Source organism: Microtus pennsylvanicus, chromosome 6 (assembly GCF_037038515.1).
Source record: "Microtus pennsylvanicus isolate mMicPen1 chromosome 6, mMicPen1.hap1, whole genome shotgun sequence".
Taxonomy (NCBI): Eukaryota; Metazoa; Chordata; class Mammalia; order Rodentia; family Cricetidae; genus Microtus; species Microtus pennsylvanicus.
This window is the reverse complement of record NC_134584.1, coordinates 2256807-2284631: the sequence shown is the minus strand read 5'-3', so window position 1 is coordinate 2284631 and position 27825 is coordinate 2256807. Positions and strand designations below refer to the sequence as shown.

General features: G+C 56.5%; 1 protein-coding gene across 2 annotated transcripts; it reads left to right on the top strand.

Annotated features, from left to right (window-relative positions):
* Window positions 1–419: 419 nt before the first annotated feature.
* Arid3a (AT-rich interaction domain 3A) lies at window positions 420–27083 on the top strand. 2 transcript variants are annotated; one of them, XM_075975576.1, is made up of 9 exons: window positions 420–765; window positions 3677–4329; window positions 4837–5134; window positions 19333–19405; window positions 21221–21404; window positions 21827–22074; window positions 23118–23414; window positions 23846–23944; window positions 24452–27083. In XM_075975576.1, exons 2-9 carry the CDS (start codon window positions 3938–3940, stop codon window positions 24643–24645), a joined length of 1785 nt encoding a protein of 594 aa, XP_075831691.1. In that variant the 5' UTR covers window positions 420–765; window positions 3677–3937; the 3' UTR covers window positions 24646–27083. The 2 variants fall into 2 exon arrangements, with proteins under 2 accessions (XP_075831691.1, XP_075831692.1); XM_075975577.1 differs by having other exon boundaries at window positions 435–622.
* Window positions 27084–27825: the final 742 nt, after the last annotated feature.

Below are 27825 nucleotides of genomic sequence, written 5' to 3'. Positions count from 1 at the left end.
ACGCGGCGCACTCCCCCGCGAGCGTCCGCGCCCCCTCCGCGCCCCCCCCGCCCGCGCCCCCCCCCCCGCAGCGCTGGCCTCTCCCGGGATTTTAAGTTTTTAAGTCCATTTCAGAGACGTGGAGACCCGGGCTGAAAAAGTTCGGTAAGCGCAATGGGCAGGAGGCCCAGCGCCAGCTCGGCTGCTCCATCTCACGTGGGTGAAACCAGGAAACGAGCGGGGCCCCAGCCGGCTTTCCGCTCCCAGATGGGGTGAGGAACCCCGAAACCCTTCGATTCCCCTCGACGGCGCCCGCGCGGCCCCGCCCTCCGCTCGCGGCTCTGCGCCGTGGGCCGCGGCGTGCACTTTGCACATAGTCCCTAAACTAGGGGCGGGGCGTCCCTCAGTCCGGTTCCCCCTTCCTTTTATTATTTATTATCATTTAAAGGGGCCGCAACCTGAAAATTTCCGTCCCTCCGTCGCGGCTTTCCAGCTGCCCTCCACCTCCTCCCATCGTGGGCGTCCATAAATTGAGTCGGAGGGGGGAACCCGGGGAGGTCTTGGGGAAGCTCGGAAAGGGGGACCTCGGAGAGACACCCACCACCTTCTCCTGAGTCCCCGGGGCTGCTGAATCACCGGCGAGGTATTTGCATCTGAGAGCAATTTGTCACTCGGCGATTCGTCTGCCGGGTGGGGGAGGGGCGGGGCGGGGGGCCGGTCGCGCGCGGAGACCTCGTCCCTATCGGATCCGGACGGATGGAGGTGTAGACGCGGCCTGGAGATTCGGTGAGGCTGGTGACCCCGGAACCGGGAGCGTGCACCGGGCATCAGGGGGAGGCCAAAGGGGAGGGAGGCCACCGGAGGCCACCACCGGGCTGGACTCCGGGCACCCGGGCATGCGCCCCCTGGGCTACCCCGAGCAGTCTCCGTTAGGCCTTTTGCAGCACGGCTCCAGCACCCTGGAAACCGACAAGTGTGGGGTCTCCAAAGTTAGGCAGGGATGCGTGTGGGGCTGTAGGGCTGGGTGGGTGACTCGACCGACTGTCGCGGCCGTAGACCTTGGAGACCTTCATCCGGTCTGCGAGTGTCCGGGCGTGCGGGGGTCGCGAGTGCGCGCTGTCCCCTGGCGGAAGGAAACGCACCCGGGGTGTGTGCGAGTGTGTACGCGCGGGGGCTGGGGGCTGCGCTCTGGGGACTTAATTTCGCTTTTTCTTCCCTAAAAAAACGTATGTTTGATGTTTGGAGCTAGGATTTCACTGTGTAGTCCAGGCTGACCTAGAACTCGGCTTAAAGTGCAGACTGGCCTGGAACTCGAGGCCATCCCCCTGCCTCAGCTTTCCTTCCCAAGTGCTTGGGAAAATCCCAGACCGGGCGCGGCGCCACGCCCCGGTGCCTTCGGTTCTATTTCTCCTACAAAACCCTGTGTCCAACGGGGTTCGCCGTCCCGACCCCCTTCGCTCCCTAGCTCCAGTGCACCGATGGGGTCCCCTCTCCTCCCGCGGGGTGCACCCATCCCGATCCTTCCCGCGGGGTCCCAGGACCCCCCTACCCCCCCGGACACAAAAGAGGGGGCAGGAAGCGCGGAGTGCGCGCGCGTGTGTCAACTCGCAGCCGGTTTGTCAAATATCTTCCGTTTTTTACGACTTGGGCAGCAGGGGTTCCCCCCACACACCCTCCTGAGCTCTCTTTCCAAGAAGCCTTTGAAATCCCAACTACCTTAGGGGTTTTCGTTTGTCTTGTTGTTATATTTGTCCTCTGACTACTAGGACTTACTGGAATGTGTTTTTGCACACGTCTCCTGGTGTGTGGGGGGACACTGTGCCCTCTTTCCCAGACCCCTCCCCAGCTCCTGCCCTTCCCCCCTCCACCTCCCTGGGAGGAGAGAGGGGCCCCTTTCGCCACCCTCGGGCCCTGGCCTTGCACAACTCCAAATAACCGTGTTTTGCAAGGCCTGGCCGAGCTGGTGACCTCTCTCTCTCTTTCTCTCTTTCTCTCTCTCTCTCCCCCCCTCCCTCTCTCCTTCTCTCCCTCTCTCCCTCCCCCCCACCCCAGAAGCCTGGAGGTGGTGGGGGATGAGGGTGTGGCTCTGAGTCTTCTCCCAGCCCCCACCCCAGCCTGTTCCCCCCTCAAACACCAGCCACCCAGTCCTGGCTCTCTGAGGGTGTTGTAAACTGAGGGTGGGGGCCAAGGACAAAGAGCTGGGCGGGAGGGTTCTCCAGGGATGAGCAACAGCAGATTAGGGGTAAATGGTACCCCTGGAGGGTAGGGGGTTTGTCCTGGCTGGCCTAGGGGCAGCGCTGGGGTTCCCACCAACCTCCCTCCACCCACTACCAGCCCCAGCAGTGGAGGCCGGCCCTGTTCCCCTCCCCCACCCCTCCACCAGGAAGGGTCATTAAACCAAGCAGGCCTGGGAGGGGGGGACAGAGTCTTGGAGAGGGGCTTCCTCTAGCCTTTTCCCTGTGTGTTCCCCACCCTGCTCCAAAGAGGGGTGTCACTTTCCGCATTTCCATACGGTGTGAGCTCAGCAGCTCCAAGTTGTCAGAGGCACGGACAGGGTGGACCTCGTCAAAGAGTGTCCAGAAATGTCCCCTTCAGCAGTTCTTGGGTCTGGTGGACGGGGTGGGGGGTCGGGAGGTAGGGGTGATGACCAGCAGCCACTGGGTGTGTGTGTTGAGTCCCGGATGGCTGCTCCACTGCCGGGGCCTCTAAAATCTTCCTTTCTCAGAAATCCTAGACCCACAGGTCCCTTGGGGCCACACCTGCCACAGTTCTCCTGTGAGCCCCACGGTTTGGGTGGTCAGATGTCTAGGGAAGGGGGACAGACTTCCCCGTTCTCATTGGAGGCCTCGAGGCACTGCAGGGTCCCCTAGGTGGAGGACGAGGTCCAGAAAGTCCCTCAGTTGTCCCTTCCTCCCCACAGCCCAGGGAGTAAGTCCCGGGAATCATGTGTGTCTTGGGGTTCAGGTTAGGCTAAGGGTGACCCCTTAGGCCCTCTGTTTGGGAGGTGGATTCAACTTTCTTCTTGATGTCAGGCCTACTGGGTTCCTCCCACTGTTTTATTGGTGGTTTATGTGGGTCGAGGGTGTGGCCTGGGCATTGGGGGCTGGCTTCTGGTAGGCCTAGGAGGGCCCCCCTTTCTGTCACAGGATGCTATATTCTGGGACATTTACCCCCAGACGAGCAGCACAGGACACCGATACCCGGCCAAACCCCAGCCTGGGTGACCTTCTGAACTTTGGTTTCCCCCATCTGCAGCACAGACTGTCCTTCCCAGGACCCTCCACCATCACCTGCGTGTCCACTCTGTAGGCAGATCAGGCCCGGAGACCAGCTGAGGTCTCTCTGAGGCAGCGTGTGTGTGTGTGTGTGTGTGTGTGTGTGTGTGTGTGTGTGTGTGTGTGAGAAGGGTGTGCATTGCCTAAGGCTTGTACACACAGCAAGGTCATAATCTTGACCAAGGTTCCAGGCCTCTCGGGCTAAGCAACATGAAGAATATAGAGCCAGAATCCAGAACCCAGAGGCACTCCAGGGTCTAGAACAGGGGTACAGCCAATAAGAAAGCAAGGACACCAGGCCCCTCCCACACTGTCCTGCTTATGGGACAATAACTCATGCCTGAGCAGGTGTGAAGCATTCTGAGGAGGGATGTGTCCGTGGGCGCAGGTGTGGTCTAACCTCATCTCCTGTGTTCCCCCAGGAGTCTACAAGCACTTGAATGAGCCTGACACCAGCTTCTGCCCCTGAGTGCCCAACGTGACAGCAAGGAGCCCTTTGGTAGCCCCTGGCATGCCCCACCTCCCCTCAGCCTGAGTTGGCGGCCCCTGCCCCTGCCACCGCCACCCTGCACTGTCCCGGCTCCCCCGAGGTTCCCACGCTGCGGTGCAGCCAAGACCCTTCCCCACAGGGGCCACCCCCACCACCTGCCCCTGGTGCCCGGGGTGGCCCAGCCCGTAGGGCCATGAAGCTGCAGGCTGTGATGGAAACCCTCATTCAGAGGCAACAACGTGCCCGGCAGGAACTGGAGGCCCGGCAGCCGCTGCCACCCCCACCACCCGAGCCCACTGGTATCCGGGCTCGGACCACCGTGGTGGATGAGGACAGGGAGCCTGAGAATGCCCGAATGCATAGGACGCAGATGGCTGCGCTGGCTGCCATGAGAGCCGCTGCCGCTGGCTTGGGTCATCCATCCTCTCTTGGTGGCTCTGAGGATGGGCCTCCTGGCTCCGAAGATGAAGACACAGCCCAGGAAGGGACTCTGGGTTCACCCATCCTGCGTGGAAGAGGCCGGGAGGGCCCAGGACACACGGAAGGAGAGAGGCATTTGTTGGACATGGACTCAGATGATGACACGTGAGTTGGGGTTGGGGACGGCAGCATCTGATGTTTTTCGTGGGAGCCAGGAGGGTTACAGAACGGATACTGCAGGTCTGGCCAAGTGTTTGCTGAGTGAACCTGTGTTCCTGGGTTCGCCACGCGGGGATCCTGAGACTTGGTGTTCTCTGTGGCTGTGCCAAATGCTGCCACCGAGAAAATGAGGCTGCGGTGTGGGGGAGGGGTGAGTTTTGACAGAAGGGACCTGGAGAATGTTGAACTGTTTACAGAGAGCCAAGTGTGGGGAGCCACGCATACAAAGGTCCTGAGGCCAGAACCTTTGAAAAGATGTATTGGGGTCCTCTGTAAGAGTCTGTTCAGAGGGTAGAGGGGTGTGGGCAGGAACCCACCCAGAGCCTGTGGCTGCTCTTCTTGTTTGCAGAGAGAGAAACTGAGGCAGGGGCAATGGGTGGGCCTGGCCTTGCCACTGAGACAAGGTGGCACCTGCCTGTCTCCCCTGACTGAGGGTGCCTGTCTCTACTGCAGGAAGCCCAAGTGGGAAGAACAAGACCTGGAAGAGCTAGGGGAGGAGGAGGAGGAAGAGGAGGACTTTGAGGAAGAGGAGGAGGAGGGCCTGGGCCCGCCAGGGTCTGCCAGCCTGGGCTCTGCAGGCCTGTTTGCCCCCAAGACCCAACCTGCTCAGGCTTTCCGTGGAGATGGTGGTCCCAGGATGCTGGGTGGCCCTGAGCGCCTGGGACCCGGCCCGGCCCACCCCACTCACACGGCATCCCAAATGCCACTGCCAGACCACGGAGACTGGACGTTTGAGGAGCAGTTCAAACAGGTAGGTCACGCGCTTGGGTCCAGCCGTTTGGGGGGCTTTTGATCACTGCCGCCCCCACCCCCAGACATGGTGAGGATCCTGGGGAGGCCCAGCTTAGATCCTGAGTGTGGCTGAGGTACACAGGTCAGGGCAAGGCACCAGGAACATTGAGGACAATGTGGGACTCTGCCGAGTCCTTCCTCCTCGGTAGAAAGGTGGCTTGTTGGTGTTGGAGGACAACTTGGTGGTAAAGAGCCGCACAAACAGGAGGACTGCGTTTGGATCCCCAGCACCCCTAGGAAACGCTGTGCACAGTGGGGTGTCCCAGCGCTGGGAGACAGGAGTACCCCTGGGGCTTGCCGGCAGGTGGCCTAGCTGAGTCAGTGAGAGACCCTGCCTCAAACAGTACCGTGGAGAGCCTAGAGGGAGGTGCCCGGCGTCCACCGTGGTTTACACGTGTACACATGCGCAGCACGTGTGAGGTGTCTTAGTGACCCGAAACAAGGCTGTAGAGTCCGCTCTGGAGAGCTGTGAGGTTTGCAGAGGCCTGTGGCCTGAGCTACAGTGTCCAGGGGGGTGGGGGTGGGGGAGCAGCGGGCTAGGGTCCTGCGTCAGCGCTGGGCTGTGTTGGTTGGCTCGGTAGAGGGTGTCCCTGGACCCCCATAGGTGTCCCGGGCCAGGGAGGGGCCTGAAGGAAGCTCAGCCGGCCCTAGCCATCCCTTCAGGCGCCCTAGCTCTTCCCTGCAGGCAGCCAAGCTGGAGGAAGTGGCCAGCAGGGAACCTTTGAAGTCGGCAGGCCAATGGAAACCAGATGGTTGGCCTGCCCGGCTGGGGCCTGCATTCCAGCCTGGACAGCTGGCCCAGCCGACCCCTGGGTGTGTGGCCAGGGTGGAAACCAGCTCCCAGGCTGGCTCCAGAGCTAAGTCTTGTGTGGCCAAAAGGTAGCCCCAGAGCTTGGCTGAGTCCCAGGGTGACAGAGCTGATTAGGATGGCTTCTGGGGGTGACCTGAGCTCCGCTGTCGGGGGGGCCACCTTTGGAGAATCATCTGGCGTGGAAGAGTATGCCCAGGGAGCCGTGGAGCTGAGACACCAAGGGGACTAAGTTAGGTTAGGGTCCAGTACTTGTGGGCAAGATGTGGTAAATACCCCTGTTCTGGTGGCGAGGCCACACAAAGGCCCTGGGGCACAAAGAATAGCTTCGAGGAACTGAGAGGAGAATTAAACCCTCTGTGCCCTCGCGGGACCTGCTGAGACAGGGCCTGGGCTGGGCGGGGCGGCCTCGCCCTGGCTTGCTTAGGTGTGTGCTGGGCAGTCTGCCAGTTGACTTGTCAAGTGGACATCACCGCTCCTGGGTGTGGCCTCGTCCCACACTAGGCCCGGAGGTGGCTGTGGGCTTGAAGACTGGGCCTCCCACTCCCCAGGAGGTTCTCGCTAAACATACCACACATAAAACAATTTGTGTTTGGCTGGGTGTGTGTGGGCTCCACCCCCAGTCAGTGCCTCGGTCTCCCTGGTCCAGAACAGCCGCGCCTGAGCCGTTCTGTAAGGAGTTGAAAGGTCTGTGGCCCAGAGAGGCTCAAGGTGTGTGGTTTTCAGCTGGCGCCTGCCAGTTTGAGGGCAAGCGAAGTTTATCAATTTTCCTGGCATTGGCTCGGCTCCCTGCAGAATCTAGCGCTAAGCAAGTCAGTCATCCCCACCCCACTGCGTCACAGATCACGGGTATCCCCTGTGCACGCCACCACACCCCCCCACCCCACCCCCGCCGACTCCACACTGACTAGGCATAAAAAGGGCAACAGGGCTAGGGGTTGGCTGCCCCAATCCCGTCTCCCACCCCCAATGCAGCGAGACAAAGGGGGACTTCAAGAGCCATTGTGGGGGCCTTTCTGGGGGATATCCTGGGTCAGGGTCAGGGGTCATGCAGAGACACAGCCTGGGAGGGGGTTTGTGTACACGGAACGGGGAGGCGGCTCCCTGGGTAAGGGCCTGCTTTTGCATCTCATGGACCCGCGTGGTGTGTATCTGTTACCCCCAGGGCTGGGGAAGCTCAGAAAGGGGGATCTCTGGGGAGAAAAGAGCCAGGCAGAGGTCCTGGGGAACCAACGGTGTGTTAGGGACCCAGTGGTCTTCTGGGAAACAAGACTGCTTGGTGGCTGGATGTAGAGCTGATGTCAGCAGAAGCCAGCCCTGTGCTCTGGGATTCACGTTCTGCCCTGCTGGCCTGGCACCTGCGCGGCCTGTGTCAACAGTGGTCGAGCCAGCCCCACAGATGTCAGCCCCAGGCCCGGCCTGTGTTGACTCTGGCGTCTGCCCCGCTCCCTTCCTGGCACGTGGCGGTGCTGGCTGGCTGGCCACTTGGCACTGTCTCAGTGTCTTCCTTCCCAGTCTTGGCCACGGCTGGTTTCCACCAGCTGAGCCTAGACAGCTGGGATTGGCCCTGGGCTGTGGGTCTGAGGAGGGGACAATGGGGCGCGGTTCGTGGCTGTGATTAGGATCTGGGCCTCCTGGCATTGGACGCACGCACATCCTGTAGCCTTCCTGTCCCTCTGCGGCCACACCCAGGCTCAGAGTGGCCTCGCTGGGATTTTTTCAAGCTGGCAGTCTTTTGTGAGGATTTTTTGTTGTTTTCCCAAGACAAAGTTTCTCTGTGGAGCCCTGGCTGTCCTGGAACTCACTCAGTAGCCCAGGCTGGCTTTGAACTCACAGGGATCCCCCTGCCTGTGCCTCCCGCGTGCTGAGATTAAAGGTGGGCACTACCACACCTAGGTTTTTTTTTCTGAGGCTGAGTCTTGATGTGTAGTCCAGGGCTATTCTCCTGCCTCAGACTCATGCATGCTCTGCCATGCCTGGCCTTTAGCTCAGTCATGGGGTTCAAGATCATAAACAGAACTCCTGTCTGGTTCTGAATGTGTCGGCCTCTCCAGCTCCATCTCCACAGCGTGGTTACCTGTCTCCTACACAGCGCCCTACATTCATGTCCCGTTCTGGACACTTCTGGGGCATGTCAGGGTCTCTCTGAGCACAGTGTCAAGACTGCACTCCATGGTATATCAGAGTCCCTGTTCCCGTTCATGGCTGTGCGGAACCCTGGCTTGTGGGCTGACTATTCTGCGTGTTTGTTCCATCTAGGCCGGATACCGGGCTGTCTCCACCTTTTGGCTCTGCAGCTCTCCCTTCATGGGTTTATTCTTGTTCCTCATGGGCGTGTGTCTGAAGTGAAATTGCTAGGTAGCACAGCAGTTGGAAGGTGCCTATTAGGGGCTCTGTCACGGCAGCTGTCGGTCCACGTTCCCTGTGCAGGGTTGGTCTTCCCCAGCCGTACCCATCACCTCCATGCCTGACCTCAGAAATAGAATGGAAGCCCACTGTGGTGGCACAAGCCTGTCACCTAGCCCAAGAGAGCCCGAGGCAGGAGCATTGAGGAGTTCAAGACCAGCCTAGGCAAAACTCTGTCTTAAAAATAAACAAATACGGTTGAGCTCCGGCCTTGCATGCACGAGGCTGTGCGTGCCCACTCCTGGCATGGTGGCGTGCGTCTCTTTCAGCACAAGGGAGCGGGAGGCGGAAGTTCACACCTGAGCTATATCCTGGCTCCCCGAGACCCTGCTGCAAAAAAAGAAAAATGAGCGGGCTCCTTACTCATCCTACAAGGAAGGGACTAGAAGGGAAACTGAGGCACAGGATTGTCATAGTCCCACGTCAGGAGGAATCACTGCCCCCAGCCCTACTCAGCATCTGGCCCAGGGTGGATGGATGGATACCATCGGGACCTGGTGACGGTGGCCTCACTGGTTGGGGGTGAGCATTGCTCTTACATCCAGACTCAGAACCTGGTGCTGTAGCCCAGGCTGGCCCCAAACTCTCCATCCTCCCAGGCAAACCCTCCACCCTCCCTTCCTAACCCTAACACGTTAAAAAAAATTGACATTTCTTTCTTTACTTTGTGTGAGCAGGGGATGTGTGTCACAGCCCGTGTGGAGGTCAGAGGAGTCTGCTCTTGCCTTCTTGTGTGCGGGTCACGGGGTTGGCTGTAAGATCCTGTACCTCTAAGTCATCTTGTCCTCTCCAATTCTAGGAGAGCAGACAGCACTCAGCCACATCCAGGGAGGCCTCCAGCAGGAGGGAAGGCTGCCGAGGTGGCTGTGGCTGTTCCCCTCCTCCCTTGCACAGGGAAATGGACAGCCAAACAGGTGTTAGAGGTGGGGGCTCTGGGTGGGGCCAACAGGTCCCTGTCACCTGGTGTGTCCGCCCCAGGCAGAACTTTTAAACACTGGCTACTCACGAACCCTCAGGAGCCACAAGGGAGGAGGTGGGTGCTTGTTCCCTGTCTTGCCTAGGGGACATAACACTGCATGGGAAGGGGAAGGGACGCGCTGGCTGGGGCTTTGCTGAGTGGCTAAGAGTCCACACTGACCAGGCAAGAAAAACAGGGTCTACTTCTCGGAGAACATTCTGGAAAACCAGAATTAGCTTTGGTGGAGCAGTGGAGGAGAGAGGTGCCGGGTAGACCCAGAGGCAAGGACTAGAGGGGGCCAGAAGGTGAAGGATAGGCTACCATTTTCTACCAGGCAGACCCAGAGGTCAGGCTCCCGGTTCTGAGGGCAGCATTGTCTTTGTCGTCATTGTCGATGTCTGGGGCATGTTTGTCTCTGGGCTGACAGCCAGTCTTGGCGGCTAGCCCCAGCCCGGAATTCCTGGGGCTCAGGAGTCCCGTGCGCTGGGGTGTCAGGGACTGGAGGTGTTGGGAAGCCCCCGGGGCTGCCTCATCAAAGTCGCTGTGGCTACTGGCGCCCAGCCAGCAAGCTGTGGCAGGCACAGGAGGGTGCCTGCCCGCCAGCTCTGGCACTGCGCCCCGACCCGTGCCAACCCCCAGGAACCGTGCTGACTCAGCCGGAAGAACCTTATCTGGTTCCTATGCCGCCAACTTGGCCACCGGGTCACCGCCGCCTGCCAGGCTCCCCACCCTGTGACCCGTTGCCAAGCACCGTCCGCCCCACGCTTTCTAATAATACACGCCGTGGCAGAGGGAGCGGTGTCCCCAAAGCTGCTACCCTCGAGGGTGGAGACAAACAGCGATGAGCCTACGGGGCGGTTTCCACTCTGGGCCACTCAGACAAACCTTCCCGTGTCTTTGGAACTGTTCCTTGGGCCAATTATGTGTGGGTACATGTGTCCGTGTGTGTATGTCCGTGTATGTATGTGTATCTGTGTCTGTGTGTATATGTATGTATCTGTCTGTGTGTGTTATCTATGTGTGTGTCTGTGTATCTATGTATGTGTTATCTATGTGTGTGTCTGTGTCTGTGTGTATATCTATGTCAGTGTGTATGTATGTGTGTGTCTGTCTGTGTGTGTATCTATGTGTGTCTGTGTGTGTGTCTGTGTGTATATCTATGTGTCTGTGTGTATCTGTGTGTATCCCTGTGTCTGTGTGTGTATCTATGTGTGTTATCTATGTGTGTGTCTGTGTCTGTGTGTATATCTATGTCAGTGTGTATGTATGTGTGTGTCTGTCTGTGTGTGTATCTATGTGTGTGTGTGTTTATCTATGTGTCTATCTGTGTGTATCCCTGTGTCTGTGTGTGTCTGTGTACGTGTTATCTGTGCATGTGTCTGTCTGCGAGCATATGTGTTTATGTATCTATATTTCTGTCTATATGTGTCGTGTGCGCTTCCTGGGCAAGGTGCATGCCCTGGTCTGAGAACACGGTAGTAGTGAGAACCTATTAACCATCTCCTTGCAGGTTGCATGGTTCTGGTCACTAATTCTAAAATTCCCTGGGCACACACAGGTCAGCTGCCAGCCGCTGCCCATGTTGGCCTGCGTTGGCCACATGAAGGCACTGCCTATGGTAACTGAGGTGTGGATGGAACCAGCCTGGCCAGGGCTCTGCCTGCCCCACCCCCACAGTTACCCTACTTGCCACTAAGGCCTGTTTTTTTTTTTTTGGAGGGGGCTGTTAACTCCTCCAAACAGTTGTCCCCTGCCAGGACCGCAGACTACAGCAGACATGTCACTTGGAGAGGCAACTCTCAGCCCCCAGTGTGGCCCCCAACGGCTGTCAAGCATAACCAACCTCTTTCCTTCTCAGAACTAGCCCAGGAACAACCCAGTGTAGCCTGGTGGGTGGCACGCATGGGGTGGTGGCCCGCCCCTTCCCAGCTCGCCTGGCTGCACATGGCCAGGGGACAATTGGGGGTCACAGGGTTAAATGGTAACTAATGTGTCCATTGAAGGGCCCGGTCTGTGAGTCCTTGAGGGGGCGGATGACTGGCTAGTGGGGTCAGCTCCCTGGCCACCCCTGGGGATCTGCTTCTGGTCATGAACTCAGATGTGCTGAGACCAGGCAGCAGAAGAAGGAGAATTGCCTTTAATTAATTTCGTTTTGTTTTTTGAAACAGTTTCTCAGTGTAGCCCTGGCTGTCCTGAAACTTGCTCTGTAGACCAGGTTGGCCTCGAACTCACAGAGATCCACCTGCCTCTGCCTCCTGAGTGTGGGGATTAAAGGTGTGTGCCACTGCTGCCTGGCTATGGATTGCTACTTTGAAGCTGGCCTACGTAGGAGGGATTCTCATTTCAACACCACAACTGGAGCTAGGTTCAGCTGGGGTGTGTGGTGGCTTGTAGCTGTCATCTTGGCATGGTGGAAGCAGGGTGGGCCTTGTAGGTTCTTTATATGTGCTGTCTTGTCCTGAGCCTTGGCAGTCCTTCCATGAGCGTTAGTGGAATGCCGTTGTATACCGCGGAGTCATAGACAAGAACCTGGCTGTAAGGCGGCGCACGCCCTTAATCCCAGCATGTGAGAGGCAGAGGGCGGCAGAATGAATTCTAGGCCAGCCTGCCTAGAATTCCTCAGTGCCTGCTTTCTCTAGCTATATTCTTACATAACCCCTCCTAAAATCCTAGAAGGGACTTCTCTTCTAAGGGAGCAAACCCCAGAACAGTAAGGGCTACACAGACAAACCCCTTCTAAACCAAACAGCCAAAAAAGAACCCTGCTGTAGGGGTCCCTGTGAGATGCAGTGGGGCAGATGGGCGGGGTGGGCCTCTCTGTACCACTGTCTGTCTCCATGGGGTGGGGTCCTGTCTGGGAGAGGTAGGTGTGTCTTCACTTCACGTCTGGCTTAGGGAGACAGCTATGCACCTCCATCCAGGCCGGTCATCTGTGGCTTTGTGTGTAGCCGTGATGTCTCTCAGTCTTGTTGAGAGAACCCTAGAGCCACAGGTTGGATGGACTTGGGTATTGCCAGACGGGGCCTGGGGGATAGGAGGCAGACCCAGTTGTCCCAGGGCATGCTGGGTGGGCTTCGGGTCATTGACTTGCCATCCTGTCTGTCTACCCCTCTGTCCTCTGTAGAGCAGACAGAGCTGATATCCCGAGCGCGGCTGAGTGCTGACACTGGTCAGAACTGGTTAATGAGTGTCTGTCTGCCTCCGCATCTGGCTCACATAGCAAAGGCACAGAGCGTGGAATGGGCACTGGCGGTATTTACCCGTGTTTATCCACCCTGCCTTTTCCAGTGATGGGAGCTCCCTGCAGCAGGAAGCAGGTGTTCGGAGCCTCCACCTTGGGCTGGGTGTCAGCTGTTCTTGGCTCACAGTATGGGGACACACTAGCAGGACCTCTAAATGGAAGGTAGCCCATTTCTGTCTTAGTTCATGAGCTCCAGCCTGTCTGTCTCCTGTTGTGTAGCCAGGGAAGGGACACCTGTCCCCAAGTCCTGTCCTGAGAATCCAGTATGATAGCCATGGGACTCAGACACACAGTAGCCAACAGGGGAGTCCAGACTATACTGGAAGATAGGTAGAGAAATCAGGCAGGAGGGATTCTAGGCGGGGCTCCACCCTGACCACGCCCCCAGCCCCTCTCTGGGGATTCTAGGCGGGGCTCCACCCTGACCACGCCCCCAGCCCCTCACTGGGGATTCTAGGCGGGGCTCCGCCCTGACCACGCCCCCAGCCCCTCACTGGGGATTCTAGGCGGGGCTCCGCCCTGACCACGCCCCAACACATTTTTTATACGCTGCATTTTGAGACAGGGTTTCACTAAGTGTCCCAGGCCATCCTGGATTTACTGTGATTCTCCTGCCTCATCCTCCCCGGTTGCTGAGATCACCGAGTTATGCCACAATGCCTGGCATCTTTCTGATCCTTGAATCACCCTCCTGCATGTTCCAGAGTGCCAGGCCTTGTCTTCTGCTGATCTCTGTGAGGTCCCTCCACCGAGTCTCTGGAGGACTCCATCTTGGCTCTTGCTCCCTGGGCTCTTCCACACAAGCTTCTTCTCACTTTCTGGCAGGCACTTCTCACCCCAGGACTGCCTAATCCCTGTGCCTCCGTTTTCCTGTTGTAAAGCAGGCTAGCACCTGAGCAGTTTTGTTCCCACGTGGCCTCTCCCTTGGGATTGACCTTTGCCGTGTCTTGTTCTCAGTTTGGAAGCTCTGGGCACAGCCCCACCCCCACTTCACAAAAAAAGAGGCTCCTGATCAAACCTGTCCACTCGGGAGAGAAAGGCGGGTTGGAGGCCTGCACGCTCCCCTGCAGTCGGGAACCCAGGGGCCCACATCTGTGGCAGCCATTCCTGCGACTCCGAGTGGTCATTTCAGAAGAACTATTAATATCTGCCTCGTGGGTGGGGCACGCTGTGTTCTGAGGCCAGCCTCCATCGGAGGCAGCTGAACAGACAGATGTTTGACCCAACCCAGAATCACTTCCCCAATTTCCTGAGAGCCAGAGCTGGCCCCTGGTGCCCACAGAACTGATGGGAAATGAAAAAACCCAGCAGCCAGCTGGGAGGGGAAGCCCCTAGCCCTCAGGTGCAGCCTGAGGCCGGCCACCGTGTGGACAAGAGCCCCCCCTCCCAGGGGAGAGCTGGAGCAGGGGGTGGCATATTCACGATGACCTTGCTGTGTGCAGAGTTCCTGGGTCCTGGGGTGGCATGGGACTTACACTCCCACCCCCAGCATCAGTTTCTGGGAAGAAACTGCCTCAAACCAGTTCAGTAACGAACTGCCCACCCTGACCACACCCCCAGCCCCTCAGTGGAGGATTCTAGGCGGGGCTCCACCCTAACACCTCTGCTCTTCTTTTTTCATTTTGAGACAGGGTCTCACTGAGATACCTAGGGTTGCCTTGAGCCTGCAGTCCTGCCTGGTCTCTTGTGCAGCTGGGAGGCAGGTTTAGTCTCTGTTGCTGGCCCGGTCCTTGTGTGTGGTTATAAATGTCTAACCATGCATCATTGGCCTCATATGCCAAGAGTATTCAGTAATGGCAGCAAAACTTTTGGGGTTTCCAAATACGAAAATGAGAACCCCAAATCTCCAACCTGACTTCCCTGTCCTCTGGCCAGCTGCCTCCTCTTACCTTTGGGCCACAGTGGCCCAATGCCATGGTGGGTAAAACTGAGGCCTGCAGAGGCAAGCAGGGGGAGTAGCTACTGAGTCCACGCCCACCCGTCCACGCTGTCTCTAGTTCCCACTGATCCCATTCTGTTCTTATTTGTTCATTTATTGATTTCTTGGCTGTGTGGTCCATGGGATATGTCGATACAGGGCCTCCCTACATAGCCCTGGCTGGCCTGGAAGTCATGGCCATTCTCCTGCTTCAACCCCTCGAGTGCTAGGGTGTGAGATGTGTACCAGCACACCCTGGGTCTCCATGGAGAAGGAAGGGTCAGCCGCGTGCTCGGCTGGTCCTTGGCACCCTCTCATTCACAGGTCATCACCTCTGCCTCAGTTTCCTCAAGTGAAGAGTGGGTTCCAGGTGACTTTGGTGGCATAATGGGCGTGTCTGCTCAGGGGAGACTTCAGACTACCCCCAGCGCTGAGTTGTTGGTGCCCAGGGCCTTGCCGGGGTGGGAGGAGGGACATAGACAGGGCAAAGACCCTTGGGCAGGGCTATATAGAGCCAGCCTAGAGGCCCATGTAGACAAGGACTGTGAGCTTCCAGAGAGACTCACAGCAGGACTAGGCTGGTGGGGGAGATGTGTGGTCGCACTGAAGGTCCAAGCCCCTCCTCATGGGCAGCTGGGAGAAGGAAGTGTTTGAGTGACTGTCCTGGTCGGGACTTTATGCAGGCAAGACAGGAATATCATGGCTATTGTTTGGATGTTGGTTGTAGACCTTGTTACAATTTTGTTTTTCCAGACAGGGTTTCTCTCTGTAGCTTTGGTGCTTGTCTTGGAACTCTGTGGACCAGGCTGGCCTCAGACTCCCAGAGATCCGCCTGCCTCTGCCTCCCAAGTGCTGGGATTAAAGGCGTGCGCCACCACCGCCTGGCTGCAAGTCTTGTCTTATCCAGAGCCCAAAAGACGAAATACAATAGTCAAGATCCTCGGTGTGGGGGCTGGAGAGATGGCTCAGAGGTTAAGAGCACGGACTGCTCTTCCGGAGGTCCTGAGTTCAATTCCTAGCAACCACATGGTGGCTCACAACCATCTGTAATGAGATCTGGTGCCCTCTTCTGGCTTGCAGGCAGACATGGAGGCTGAACACTGTTTACATAATAAATAAATAAATCTTAAAAAAAAAAAAAAAAGATCCTCGGTGTGGAGAGGATAAAGGCTCCTGGAGCCCCGAGGCAGGTGAATGACCACACAGTTTGGTCTCTCCGTATACTGGACTGTTACTTAGCCAGGAACTGGAGTGGGGTCTCCCAATACATGCTTGCAGTGAGGGACCTGCGGACACTGTGCTCACTGAGACCCAGGCACAGAAGGCATCACAGTGTGTGACAGTGGCCCACCCTGACAGGCCAACTCGGAATGTGGTGTTTTCTCTCGTGTGGTGAAATGTTCTGGAACAGATAGGTATGTGATTATGTGTGATCTCAGGTTTTTATGATAATGTTTTTAAATGGGTGGGGGTGGGCCAATCTCCATCATCTGAAGAGGGCACCAGGTCCCCACATGGTTTTGAAACTCCACATGGGGTGCTTGGAACTGAACCCCAGGTCCTTTAGAAGAGCAGCCAGTGCTCTTAACCTCTGAGCCACTTCTCTGGCCTGTTTGTTTTGTTTAGAGACAGGGTTTCTCTGTAGCTCTGGCTGTCCTGAACTCGCTCTTGTAGACCAGGCTGGCTTTGAACTCAGAGATCCGCCTGCCTCTGCCTCCCGAGTGCCGGGATTGAAGGTGTGTGACATCTTTGTGTGTCACCCCCGCCACTGCCACCTGGTCAAAAGAAGCTGTTTTAGAAACTCCGCACAGAGGAGGGGGGGCGGACAGGTAGACTCAGTTTCCTCTCATTCACTTGTTCCTGCCAGTCTGTCAGTGGCTTCTCCAGGGCCTTCAAGGTCCCCGTGTCCCCAGGTGGCTTTTCTGGGTTGTCCCCTCACCTGGGGCTGGAGTGCTGAGTCAAATCTGATCTGCAGTTTCTGATCACTAAAGAGGAAAACAGCTTGAGTTCCCACAACAGGCGTCAATGTGACCTTAGAAAGCCCCTCCAGCCAGGTTGTTGGGGTGGCTACACCCTGTGTTCCCAGCACTGCTGGAGAGAGTCAGGATTGCTTCAGGTAAGGCCAGCCTGGGCTCATGGGCCCCTATCAAAAAAAAAAAAAAAGGAGAAATGAAAACCCAAACTGTCCCATCAGGCGGCATGCACCTATCCCAGGACCCAGGGTGTCAAACTCAGGCCACAGACAGTCCCTCTGTCTCTGTTGTACCCCAAACTGGGTAACTGCAGGGAGTGCCCATCATGGGGCCAGGCCAGGCCCTCCTCGAATGTCTTTGTTCCTGGGGTCCACCCCGCCTGGCACCCGTCCAAGGTGGGGCCCTGTGGACTTTGGAACCCTGGGGAGCTGGCAGGGGGCCTGGGCTGCCACAGTCTGGGGGACAAAGGTTTTCTCGGGGGCCCTCACACATGTACACACACAGAGAGCCTTTTTTTTTTTTTTATTTTTTACGGCCGGGGACAACCAGGGCCCCTTGGCTCTGAGGACACCGCCCTGGGCCCTTGTGGGAAAGGCCCTGGCTGCCCAGGTGTGGTCAGAACAGAAACCTACAGATGGGATGTGACCATGGGCATCTGGGCCCCAGGGCCAGCCAGGTCTATCACTCCAGCTCTGTCTCAGAAAAGCCAGAAGACTATTGAGAATGACAGCCGAAAGGTCCCCGTGAAGGAAAAATAAGAGCAGGCACTCTGGAGGCAGAGGAGGCAGATCTCTTGAGTTTGAGACCAGCCTGGTCTATAGAACAAGTTCCAGGACAGCCAGGGCTACAGAGAAACCCTGTCTTGAAACCCCACAAACACACAAAAAAAACCCGAAACCCCAAAACAAATAGATCTCCCTAGTGAGATCAGAAGGGTTGGACAGTGTGATCCAGGGTCACGCTCCTAAGGAGGAAGTGTTTGGGTAGCCGTGAAGGGGAGGTGTGCACCTAGGAAGTGCCTGCTGTATGCCTTTATCCTGGCAACCTGAAGCAGAGTGGCAGTGGGTAACCAGGATTATGTGGCAGGGAATGGACCCCCACTGTAAGAAATCGTGCATATTTAACGAGCATTTATTAGACAACTGCTGTGTGCAAAGGCAAAAAAAAAACAACCCTCAGATTGCTGGGCTGTGGCTGGAAGACGGGCCTGGACACTGTCCTCAGGAGCCTGCCCTCCAGGGTGGGATGCTCCCCTCCCAGAGGTCAGCCAGGAGGGCCAGATATCCATAAAGGGGCTTTTATGGCCTGTCTTTGTGTTGACCCTTCCCCCACAGGCAGCTGGGGATCCCCATGGGTCCCCCTTTATGGCTTTGAATTGATGTCCTGTCCCTGCAGACATCAGTCCCTCCTGTTAGAATGGCATCCATGGTGTCCTTCCCTTGCGAGGCAGCTGTCCACCACGTGAGACTCAGTTTCCCCAAAGACACAAATGCTTTGAAACTCAAGATAGAAGTGTTATTTTGGGGGGTGACGGTTGTTTTGAGACAAGGTCTCCTGTAGCCCAGGCTGGCTTTGAACTCACTACCCTCCGGCCTCGCCTCCTGAATGCTTGACATGTGTGTGCCACAGAGACACCTGGTTTCTGGGGTGCTGGGGGTTGGGCTAGTGCTCTTCCCTCTGAACCTTACCCTCAAGGGCTGCCTGCACTTTTTTGCCTGTCAAGGAAGATGAGGAAACCGAGGAAGGAGGCCCTGATGGTGTCTTGTGCAGGGGACCAAGCCCAGGAGGGTAGTGGACCCTGGAGACTGTCCCTTATCCAGGAAAGGGTTCATGCCAGGCTTTGAGAGTTGGGGGCTCTGCCCGTCATTTGCCCATTCATGATCTGCCCCACCCCGCCTAGGTAGCCCCTCGAGGAAATCAAATTGTAGACTGAAGCATTTATTGAGTGATTGCTGTTTACGGGGCACATCCACCCATGGATCCCCACTCTCCCATGCTGTGTACCCCCCCCCGTGAAGACAGAACCCCCTTGGGAAGGCACAGAGGACTCCACCCAGAGGCCCCGTGCAGGGAGGGCAGCCTGGAGAGGGAGAGTAGCCTCCCTAAACTTAGGAATGTGGGCTGGCCAGTCTGGCGCTGGCTGGCCCGGGGTGGGGCGCAGACAAAGCCGGACAGTTGGGCAGCTGGCAGCTATGGCTACCCAGGGCAGAAGGTTGCCCACCCTGTCCACGGTCTCCATTGAGCAGATGGAGAAGCTGAGTCCTTGGGGGCAGTTGTTGTTGGAAGGATGGTCTGGGGCTGGCCCCGGCTGCCCGTCCTGAGGAGCCCACCAAGCTTTTGGAGACTAAATGGTGGCTCCTGCAGACCCAGGTGTAATTGGTGGTTTCAAGGCCCCCCACAGTCCAGCCAGCTGCATTCCTGGTAGTTAATTTGAGGCCTGGTATTCAGCTGAGCGGTCTCATTATCTCCGCCCCACTTCCCCGGCTAGTCAGTGAGTCCCAGTACCCTGAGGCACCCAGGACACAGTCCTGTGACAGCAGTCGGTACCACAGCCTGGGTGGGCAGAGGGTCACATTACATAGGAGACAAGCCAGGGGACCCCGGGTGCCCTGCAGAGCTGTCACTGTCTCTATACCTCAGTTTCTTGTGGGATCATGCCCAGAGCTTCTAATGAGGGAGAGGAGGGAAGGACCCGGTGCCCCCCCCCCGTGGGGGCGTTGGTTAGTGACCCTGGCACACGGTGGAGGGGGTCAGAACTGTCTGCAGCTTGTGTGGGTGGTTGAGTGAGTGCCTCCCTCCCCTGATAGGGACTGGTCCCTTCATCCTGCTGACCCATGCCTGTTCTGTCTGCAGCTCTATGAACTTGACACGGACCCCAAGAGGAAGGAGTTCCTGGACGACCTGTTCAGCTTCATGCAGAAGCGGGGTGAGCACCTCCCAGGGCAGGAGAGGATGATGGGGAACAAGGCAGTCCTCCCATGAAGGAATGCTCCCCGAACTCTGTGACTGCCCCCAGCTTCAGGTGGATGGAGACCCCAGGAGACTCAGTCTCCCTTAGGATGGGACAGGCTAGGTCGTAATCTGTGTTCTAAGGGAGGAAACTGAGGCCCAAGGAGAGTCAAGGCTTCAGCCACAGAGCAGGAAGGGGCGGAGGGGACCTGAGGCCAGCCTGGGCCAGCGCTGGGGCCCAGCTTCTGTAAACACAAGCCGCCAGGCCTGCCCACCGGAAGGCAGGGAGAGAAGGGGGTACTGTGGCCTCTGAGTTAACCCCTCCATGTGAGGGTGGGGCTTGCAGGTCCCTGTGGGTGTGGGGATGACCCTGTGCTATCCGCAGAGTCCAGTCTGGCCAGAAAGTGTGGCCAGAAAGATTCCTCCCCCCCCCCAGTTATCTTGAGTCCCCACCTGCCCTAGCCCCGCACACAGCAGGAGGCCCCCAGCTGCCTTGGGGCCTCAGAGCTGACCATCTTGTTCACCAACCCCACCATAATGGGGTCAGCAAGGCCAGGGACCTCAATTGCAGTGCAGCCACTGACCACAAAGGGCCAGAAAGGTCGCATTTACCCCTGCCTCCCTCACCAGGTCAAGCACAGACTCCTGGGTATCCCTCAAAACCCCAGGTCCACTGCCATCTCCGGTACTTTCTTCTGAAGCCTCAGTTTTTAGAGCTGGTGTTCAATCCACTACCCTCACCCAGTCAGCACAACCTACCACCCACGGGTCCTTAGGAAGGGACACAGGACTCCTAGAGTCAAAAAGCCCAGAGCTTGAAAGAAATTTCCCCCAGAAGTCTCTGGAGATGGGAAATGGGCAGAGGTGTCCTGCCTGTACCCCTGGCAGGTCCCCCACCCTTCCTTCACCCCAGCCTCAGCCCTCCATAGGGCTCCTAGACTTCTGATAAAGTTCCTCCTCCACCGGCTGAGGCTGGCCTGCCCACCTCCTGGCCTCCCTTTATGCCTAAGCTGCGATCATACAGGGTGGTGGGTTTGAGACCTCACCAAAGCTGCCCTGGGTTCCCCTTGGTTCCCACAGGGAGAGGCAAGAAGTGTCTAAGCAGGGAACGCCACCTGAGCTAGTCACAGACACGAGTTGCTCTGAGTTGGGGACATATGAAAATTCTCTAGGAGTCACCAGATGGTGGTGGCGCACACCTTTATCCCAGCACTCTGGAGGCAGAGGCAGGTGGATGTCTGTGAGATTGAGGCCAGCCTGGGCTACAAAGCGAGTTCACAGCCAGAGCTATAGAGGCTGTCAGGGGGTGGGGGGGACTCTGGAGCAGGGCCTTGTCTGTAACGGACTTGGGAAACAGTTGTCATAGGAGGAGTTTTGAGAGGCAAAGAGGAGTCCAGAGCGTCACTAGATGCAAGATGGATGTTCCAGCTTCTTAAACTGAAAATCCTGCTAGCTGAGCCCTCCCCACCCCCCCTGGAGTCTGCCACACTCTGGGGATGTTTGAGGAGGGATGGAGGGCTGAGCCAGAGGGCTCTGGGGATCTTCTGTGGTTGTTTGGCAGCTACTGTTGTTGGAGACCTGGAGAGGGGACTCCAGGGAACCCTGGAGTCTCCTTTGTCCCCAGCAAGGCCGCCATCCCCTGCCCTGAGGCAAGCAGGGGTCGCCCAGGGTGATGCCGTGAGGGGGAGTGTGTCTGTCCTGGTGTGGAGTTGGGAGGCAGGGATGGCCAAGGACATTTCCCAGGATGACCCCCGTGACCCCCTGCCCTCAGCAGCTCCTCCCTGTCCTGTAGGCACACCAGTGAACCGGATCCCCATCATGGCCAAGCAGGTCCTGGACCTGTTTATGCTGTACGTGTTGGTGACTGAGAAGGGCGGCCTTGTGGAGGTCATCAACAAGAAACTGTGGCGGGAGATCACCAAGGGGCTCAACCTGCCTACCTCCATTACCAGTGCTGCCTTCACACTGCGGACACAGTGAGTGCCGGGCTACACCCCCGAGATAGCCCACCACCTCCTCCTGGGATAGCCCACTGCCTCCTGAGATAGCCCACCACCTTCTCCTGAGATAGCCCACCTCCTCCTCCTGAGATAGCCCACGACCCCCTGAGATAGCCCACCACTTCCTCCTCCTGGGATATCCCACCACCTCCTCCTGAGATAGCCTACCTCCTCCTGAGATAGCCCACCACCTCCTCCTGAGATAACCCACCACCTCCTCCTGAGATAGCCCACCTCCTCCTCCTGAGATAGCCCACCACCTCCTCCTGAGATAGCCCACCTCCTCCTCCTGAGATGGCCCACCACCTCCCTCCTGAGGTAATGCATCCCCTCCCTGAGCCTGTGGCAGGAAGCCACTCCCCTGGTTTTCCCCAGTGCCATCCTGTCCCTGTCCACAGGTACATGAAGTATCTTTACCCCTATGAGTGTGAGCGGCGAGGCCTGAGCAGCCCCAATGAGCTCCAGGCCGCCATAGACAGCAACCGCAGGGAGGGCCGGCGCCAGAGTTTTGGGGGCTCGCTTTTTGCCTACTCACCCAGTGGAGCCCACAGCATGCTGTCCTCACCCAAGCTACCAGTAACTTCTCTGGGCCTTGCCGCCAGCACCAATGGCAGCTCCATCACCCCAGCACCCAAGATCAAGAAAGGTGAATCATGGGAAGGAATAAGATTATCCTTTTATTTATGGGTAACCGTGAGAAATGTAAATTAGCGGGAAGGGGAATCAGTCCCTGCTCTCCAGTCCCCTGTCTTCTGCCCACAGCAGACATTACTAATTGAGTTCTGGTTTTCACGTCCCCATAAGGGCAGTCATTATGAGTTGAGCACAGCACCCTTTCTAAGCCCAGCATTGTTAGTCAGTGGTGGCATGGGTCTCTTGTGCACAGCAAACATTACTAACTGGTCACCTCTCTTTCCTTCTGTCCCCTAGAGACCTCTGGCCCACATCAGACTCACCAGACATGGGCAGAGTGTCTGTCATGATGCTTTGACCCTTGAACCAACCTAACTCTAGTGCCGAGTACCCTCCAAAACTCGCTGATGCTTTCTGAGCTTGGCTTACCTGTCAGAGAGGCCCGAGTCCATACTTGCTTTTATTTTGAGACAGGGTTTCTCTGGCTTTGGAGCCTGTCCTGGAACTCGCTCTTGTAGACCAGGCTGGCCTCAAACTCACCATGCATTCTTATCTTAATAAGAAAGCACCTATTTTAGCTTTGCAGTGGTGGCGCACACCTTTAATCCCAGCACTCGAGAGACAGAGGCCGGCAGATCTCTGTGAGTTCGAGGCTAGCCTGGTCTATAAGAGCTAGTTCCAGGACAGGCTCCAAAGCCACATAGAGAAGCCTTGTCTCAGAAAAAAGAAGAAAGGAAGGGGGGAGTCCCCATTTGCATAGATGTCACTAGTAGGGTTGATGAAGGTCTTCTTCTCTGCTGAGGCTCTTGAATTTTTTCCACCATGCATGGGGCTAGGGCAGTAGCTCTGTGGATAGAATGCTCACCCGGCGAGCCAGAACCCTGAGCGCCGTTCCAACAGCAGATTAGCATGGGGTGGTGGTAGACACCTATGAGGCTAGCCTTGGCTACAGGGGAGCAGGGAGTGCAGGCTTTGTGAAGTCCCCTCCCACCGTGGTGGAGGCGAAGCCAGCTGTTCCCCAGGGCCCTCCTGACCCTTTGTTCTTCTTCTGTCTAGAGGAAGACTCCACTGTTCCCATCACAGTCCCAGGCCGCCTCCCTGTGTCTCTGGCAGGCCATCCCGTGGTGGCAGCTCAGGCCGCTGCCGTGCAAGCAGCGGCAGCCCAGGCAGCTGTGGCAGCCCAGGCAGCCGCCCTGGAGCAGCTCCGGGAGAAGCTGGAATCCACTGAGCCTCCAGAGAAGAAGATGGCCCTGGTGTCTGACGAGCAGCAGCGCCTCATGCAGCGAGCTCTTCAGCAGAACTTCCTGGCCATGACAGCCCAGCTGCCCATGAACATCCGGATCAATAGCCAAGGTACCCTGAGCTCGGAACCCTCCACATTCCGTGGGTGCCTTGGACCATTCTATGTAAAGAGTCCTGGCAAATCAATCAGAAAAAGGTCCTCTAGGGCTAGTACATTCATGGGAAACTTGAGTCTGTCTTGTTGGGAAGCTGCGAGTTCCAAGGAGGTGTAACCATCCATCGGCCTTTGTTTCACACGGAGCCACCCGCGGTGGTGCATGTCTGTTAGCCCAGCAGGAGGCTGAAGCAGGAAGATGGTAAGTTCAAGGCTAGCCTAAGCTACATCATGATAACCGGGTCATAAAAAAATAAATAGTAAATGAATAAATAAAATAACCCCATCAAGAACTTTAGTACAGTCCTATAAAGAAAGCAGGCAGGAAGCAAGTCGCTCCCCATGGAGGTGTACCTCTGACCTGAATGGCGGCTCTCTTGTCCCGCAGCCTCCGAGAGCCGCCAGGACTCAGCTGGGAGCCTTACCAGTGCCAATGGCAGCCACAGTATTAGCATGTCCGTGGAGATGAATGGTATCGTGTACACAGGTAAGCACGGGGTCCCCGCTGCCAGCACCACAGCCACCAGGCTGCTCTCGGCTGCTTTCTCTCAGGGCCAGGGGAGGGTATAGGGCACCTGTGGGAGTTGGTGTTCTCCTTTCCCTAACTCAGGCCATCCAGGTTGGCAGCCAGCGCCTTTGCCCACTGAGCTATCCTACTCGCTGGTCCTCATCTTTGTTTGTTTGTTTTCTTTTTTGTTTTTTTCAAGACAGGGTTTCTCTGTGTAGTCCTGGCTGTCCTAGAACTCACTCTGTAGACCAGGCTGGCCTCGAACTCACAGAGATTCGCCTGCCTCTGCTTCCCGAGTGCTGGGATTAAAGGCGTGCTCCACCACCACCTGGCACATGCTGATCTTTTGAGACTGGGTCTAGCCAGTGTACCTTGGTTGGCCTTGAACTCCCTCTGTAGCCCAGGCTGGCCTCACCCCCTCCTTTACACTGTTCATTTGATAAGCCCAGCCCTGTGACATGTCCCCCCACTTTGTCCTTGTTTCAGGGGTGCTGTTTGCTCAACCACCGCCCCCCACACCACCTTCCGCCCCCAGCAAAGGTGGCATTAGCGGCATCGGGACCAACAACGCCGTGGGTAGCCGGACAGGAGCCAGCAGTGGGACCAGCAGCGGCCAGGTGGGGCTGGCTGGGGTATCTGCGCCCCCCACATCTTCTACCTCAAATAATTCCTTGCCTTAAAGGAAATCAAGTTGTATTGCTTGCCCACCCGCCATGGAGACCGCATAGCCACACAGGGACCTGGAACATCATAAGAATTCCAGCGGGCCGGGCAGATTCCCAAGGAGCCACACTGACGCCAAAAAGGAGAAAGAAATTTATATATATACATATATAGAGAGCTAGATAGATAGAGAAGCAGATTTAATAAATCAGGGCTAAGAACACTTGAATCTCTCAGGTTTTAGAGACTTTGAGAAACGGATTTCACAAGGGCCACAAGGCACCTCAAAGCTGAAGGAGGCCACCTTTCCAGAGGCTTCCATGGGGTCCGGCTTGACCAATCCGGTTCAAGCACATCTATTTACCTCACAAATCCCCGCACTGTGCCCTCTCTCTCCTTCTGGGAAGGCCGGGATGGTTGTTTGTTTCATTCTCCTTGGAAGCTATGAATTTTTTTTTTTTTAAACAAGATCTCAACATTCAGATGCAATTTTTTTTTTTTTTAAGGTTTTGGGGTTTCCAATTTTGTAAATATTCTATTATATTCTTGAGGGCGGGGATTGGATCTTAGGAAGAGTCCTATCTGTATATCTATATATTTGTGTTCATTCAGGGAAAAGGACAATTTTTTTTTTTTAAGCAAAAGTACCAGCCATGGCCCCCAGCCCCTGTCACCACAGAGCCCCTGCGGTGTCCTGTGGTAGAGTCAGGCAGTGCTGGCTCTTGGCGAACTCCACAATTCTCTCTAGTCATGCTGGGCCCTGCCCACTGGCTCCATCATTCAGGGACCTGGATTGCTTACCCAGGACACAAAATCTAGAAACGGGTAGGGGGAGCAGCACACGGAATGCAGTGGCCTCCTGTATCTCAGGGATGATGATCTGGACTCTGCCTGGAAGGGTTGCTTCTAGGGGAGACGGGGTGCACCAGGCCTAGCTCAGGGCAAGGATTCTTGCTGAGACACGCACAGTGCCTCTTCCTGTCTGTATCACACACACACACACACACACACACACACACACACACACACCCGCTGCTGGGACAGCAGTTGAATGTGACCAGGAAGGTTCCTGGTCTGGTGTGTCCATACCACAGTTTAGCTAAACTGAGCCCGGTGGCATAGTCTAGTCTGTCATCCTGGCTGCAGGGAGGGTGAGGCAGGAGGATGAGAGTTGAAGGTTATCCTTGACTGCACGGGCAGGTTGAGGCCCACCTGGGCTACTTGAAGCCCTGTCTCAACAAAGCAAAGTAAGATGAGGCCAGGGGCAGTGGCCACACCTAATCCAGCCCTCTGTGAGTAGGCCAGCCTGGTCCATACAGTGGATTCCAGACCACGAGAACCTGTCTCAGAGAGAAAGAAAAGAAAATTACATCTCATCTATCTGGAACCACCAGGGCAGAAATGATGCCATCTCCCGCTGGATTGGGGGACCTTTCCTGGACTCTGCTTTGGTCACTGTCCCCAAGGGAGCTGGGACCTACTTGTCCCTCAGCCCCAGGAGTCCTGGATCCCCAGTCACCCCACTAATATGTTTTGACTGTGGGGAGCAAACCCTCTTCTTTTCTGTCTCAGGGTTGTTGACACCCCCTCCCATCCTAGAAGGGACACCTTGCTCCGAGGGGAGGGGAAATTTCAACTTTTCCTTCTGGAAGCTTCTGCCTGCCCCGTTTTGGGGCCACTGTTAGCCGCACAATCATTCCTGGTCACAGGTATTGAGGGGGGTTTTGTCCCCTTCTGACAACTTTGTGCAAAGTCAGCCTCCGTCTGTGAGTACCTGACTTGGGGTGACGGGGGTCGCCTTGGTGGCCACATCCAAGGCGTGTTTCTACCTCAGGTCTTTTGATGCCAAAAAGAAAAAAAATGCAGCTGGGTCAACCACTTTTCTGATCACCTACTCGAGTCCACAGTGGGGACCAGTGTCCTGATGTCCACTTGTGTCTGGGTCTGTGAGTGGCCAGAAAGCACCCAATCCTAACTCAGGGGACCTTGCCCACCAGGGCTGTGCGATTGTAGAGGGGTCCTCTGCTGGACACACTCGGTGACCCTCCATGGTCAGGTCTGTGCCTCAGTTGCCCCACCCGGCCCTTGGCATGTGGTACAGTTGGCGCTTGTTAGGCAAGCTGGAATGGGGACAGGGCTGGACATGGTCACTGTCCGCCTGGCACCTCAGGGCAAAGAGGGTGGAGGCAGGCCAGACCCCCAAACTCAGGGCAAAGAGGGTGTAAGGGCAGGCATAGGCTGCTTCTAGAACCTTCCCGGGGACAGGCTGTTTCTACAACTTTCCTGGTGGCCCTTCTGCTGGCCACCAGGCTGTCTGTCTGTCCAGCAGCAGTGGGTGGGTGGGCATGGGGCTTGGGGACAGCTGGGTTCGTGTTTTCTGAGAGTTATACATCTGTATAGTCTTGTGGGATTTTTTTCCTTTTTTGTATCATTTTTACACACTTCTTTTTTTTTTTCCACACCCCACATAATTTTGCCTTTTGTGAATTTAATTTTCCTGGGTGAAGGTGAACTGAACCTGCTTGTTCAGAACATGTGAACGTTTTGGTTTCTTGGGGTGGGAGGGGCTTGTCCGACAGTGTGGGGTCGTGCACCAACTCAGGTAAAATGAAAAAAAAAGTGGATAAAAAAAAAAGGAAAAGTAAAAACTGCTTTCTACCTCTCATGCCAGGCTGTGACCTGCGGTGGCCACAGCTGTGCGGGATATTCAGGAAAGTTCCCGCCAGGCTGGCCTGCTGTGGCCACGGCTATGCGGGATATTCAGGAAAGTTCAGCTATTACCAGGAAAACTCAAACACAGCAACAGCAAAGGAAGTGTGATTTTTGAAATTATTAAAAAAAAAAACCACTGAAAGTTTACATTTTATGACCTTATTGTGGATTGTATTTAAACTTCAAAAATATTTAACACGATTGTAACCCTGTAAATTGGTAAGATTAAAACACTTGTGTGAAAGAGTGGCTCCCTGATGGTTTGGGGGCTTTGAGGGGGTTGATGGGTTGTGTGGAGGGGACCCCAGCGGACATGAGTGGCCAGCAGGACTGTGGAGGACAGACTGCCCCAGCCAGTCTCTCCTTTCGCCTGAGGTCCATATGTCGTGTGTGGTGGGTGCTTCCCACAGTGTGGTTCCTAGGAATTGAACTCAGATCATGAGTGTCCCTGCCTGCTCAGCCATCTCCATAGCTACTGTTTCTTT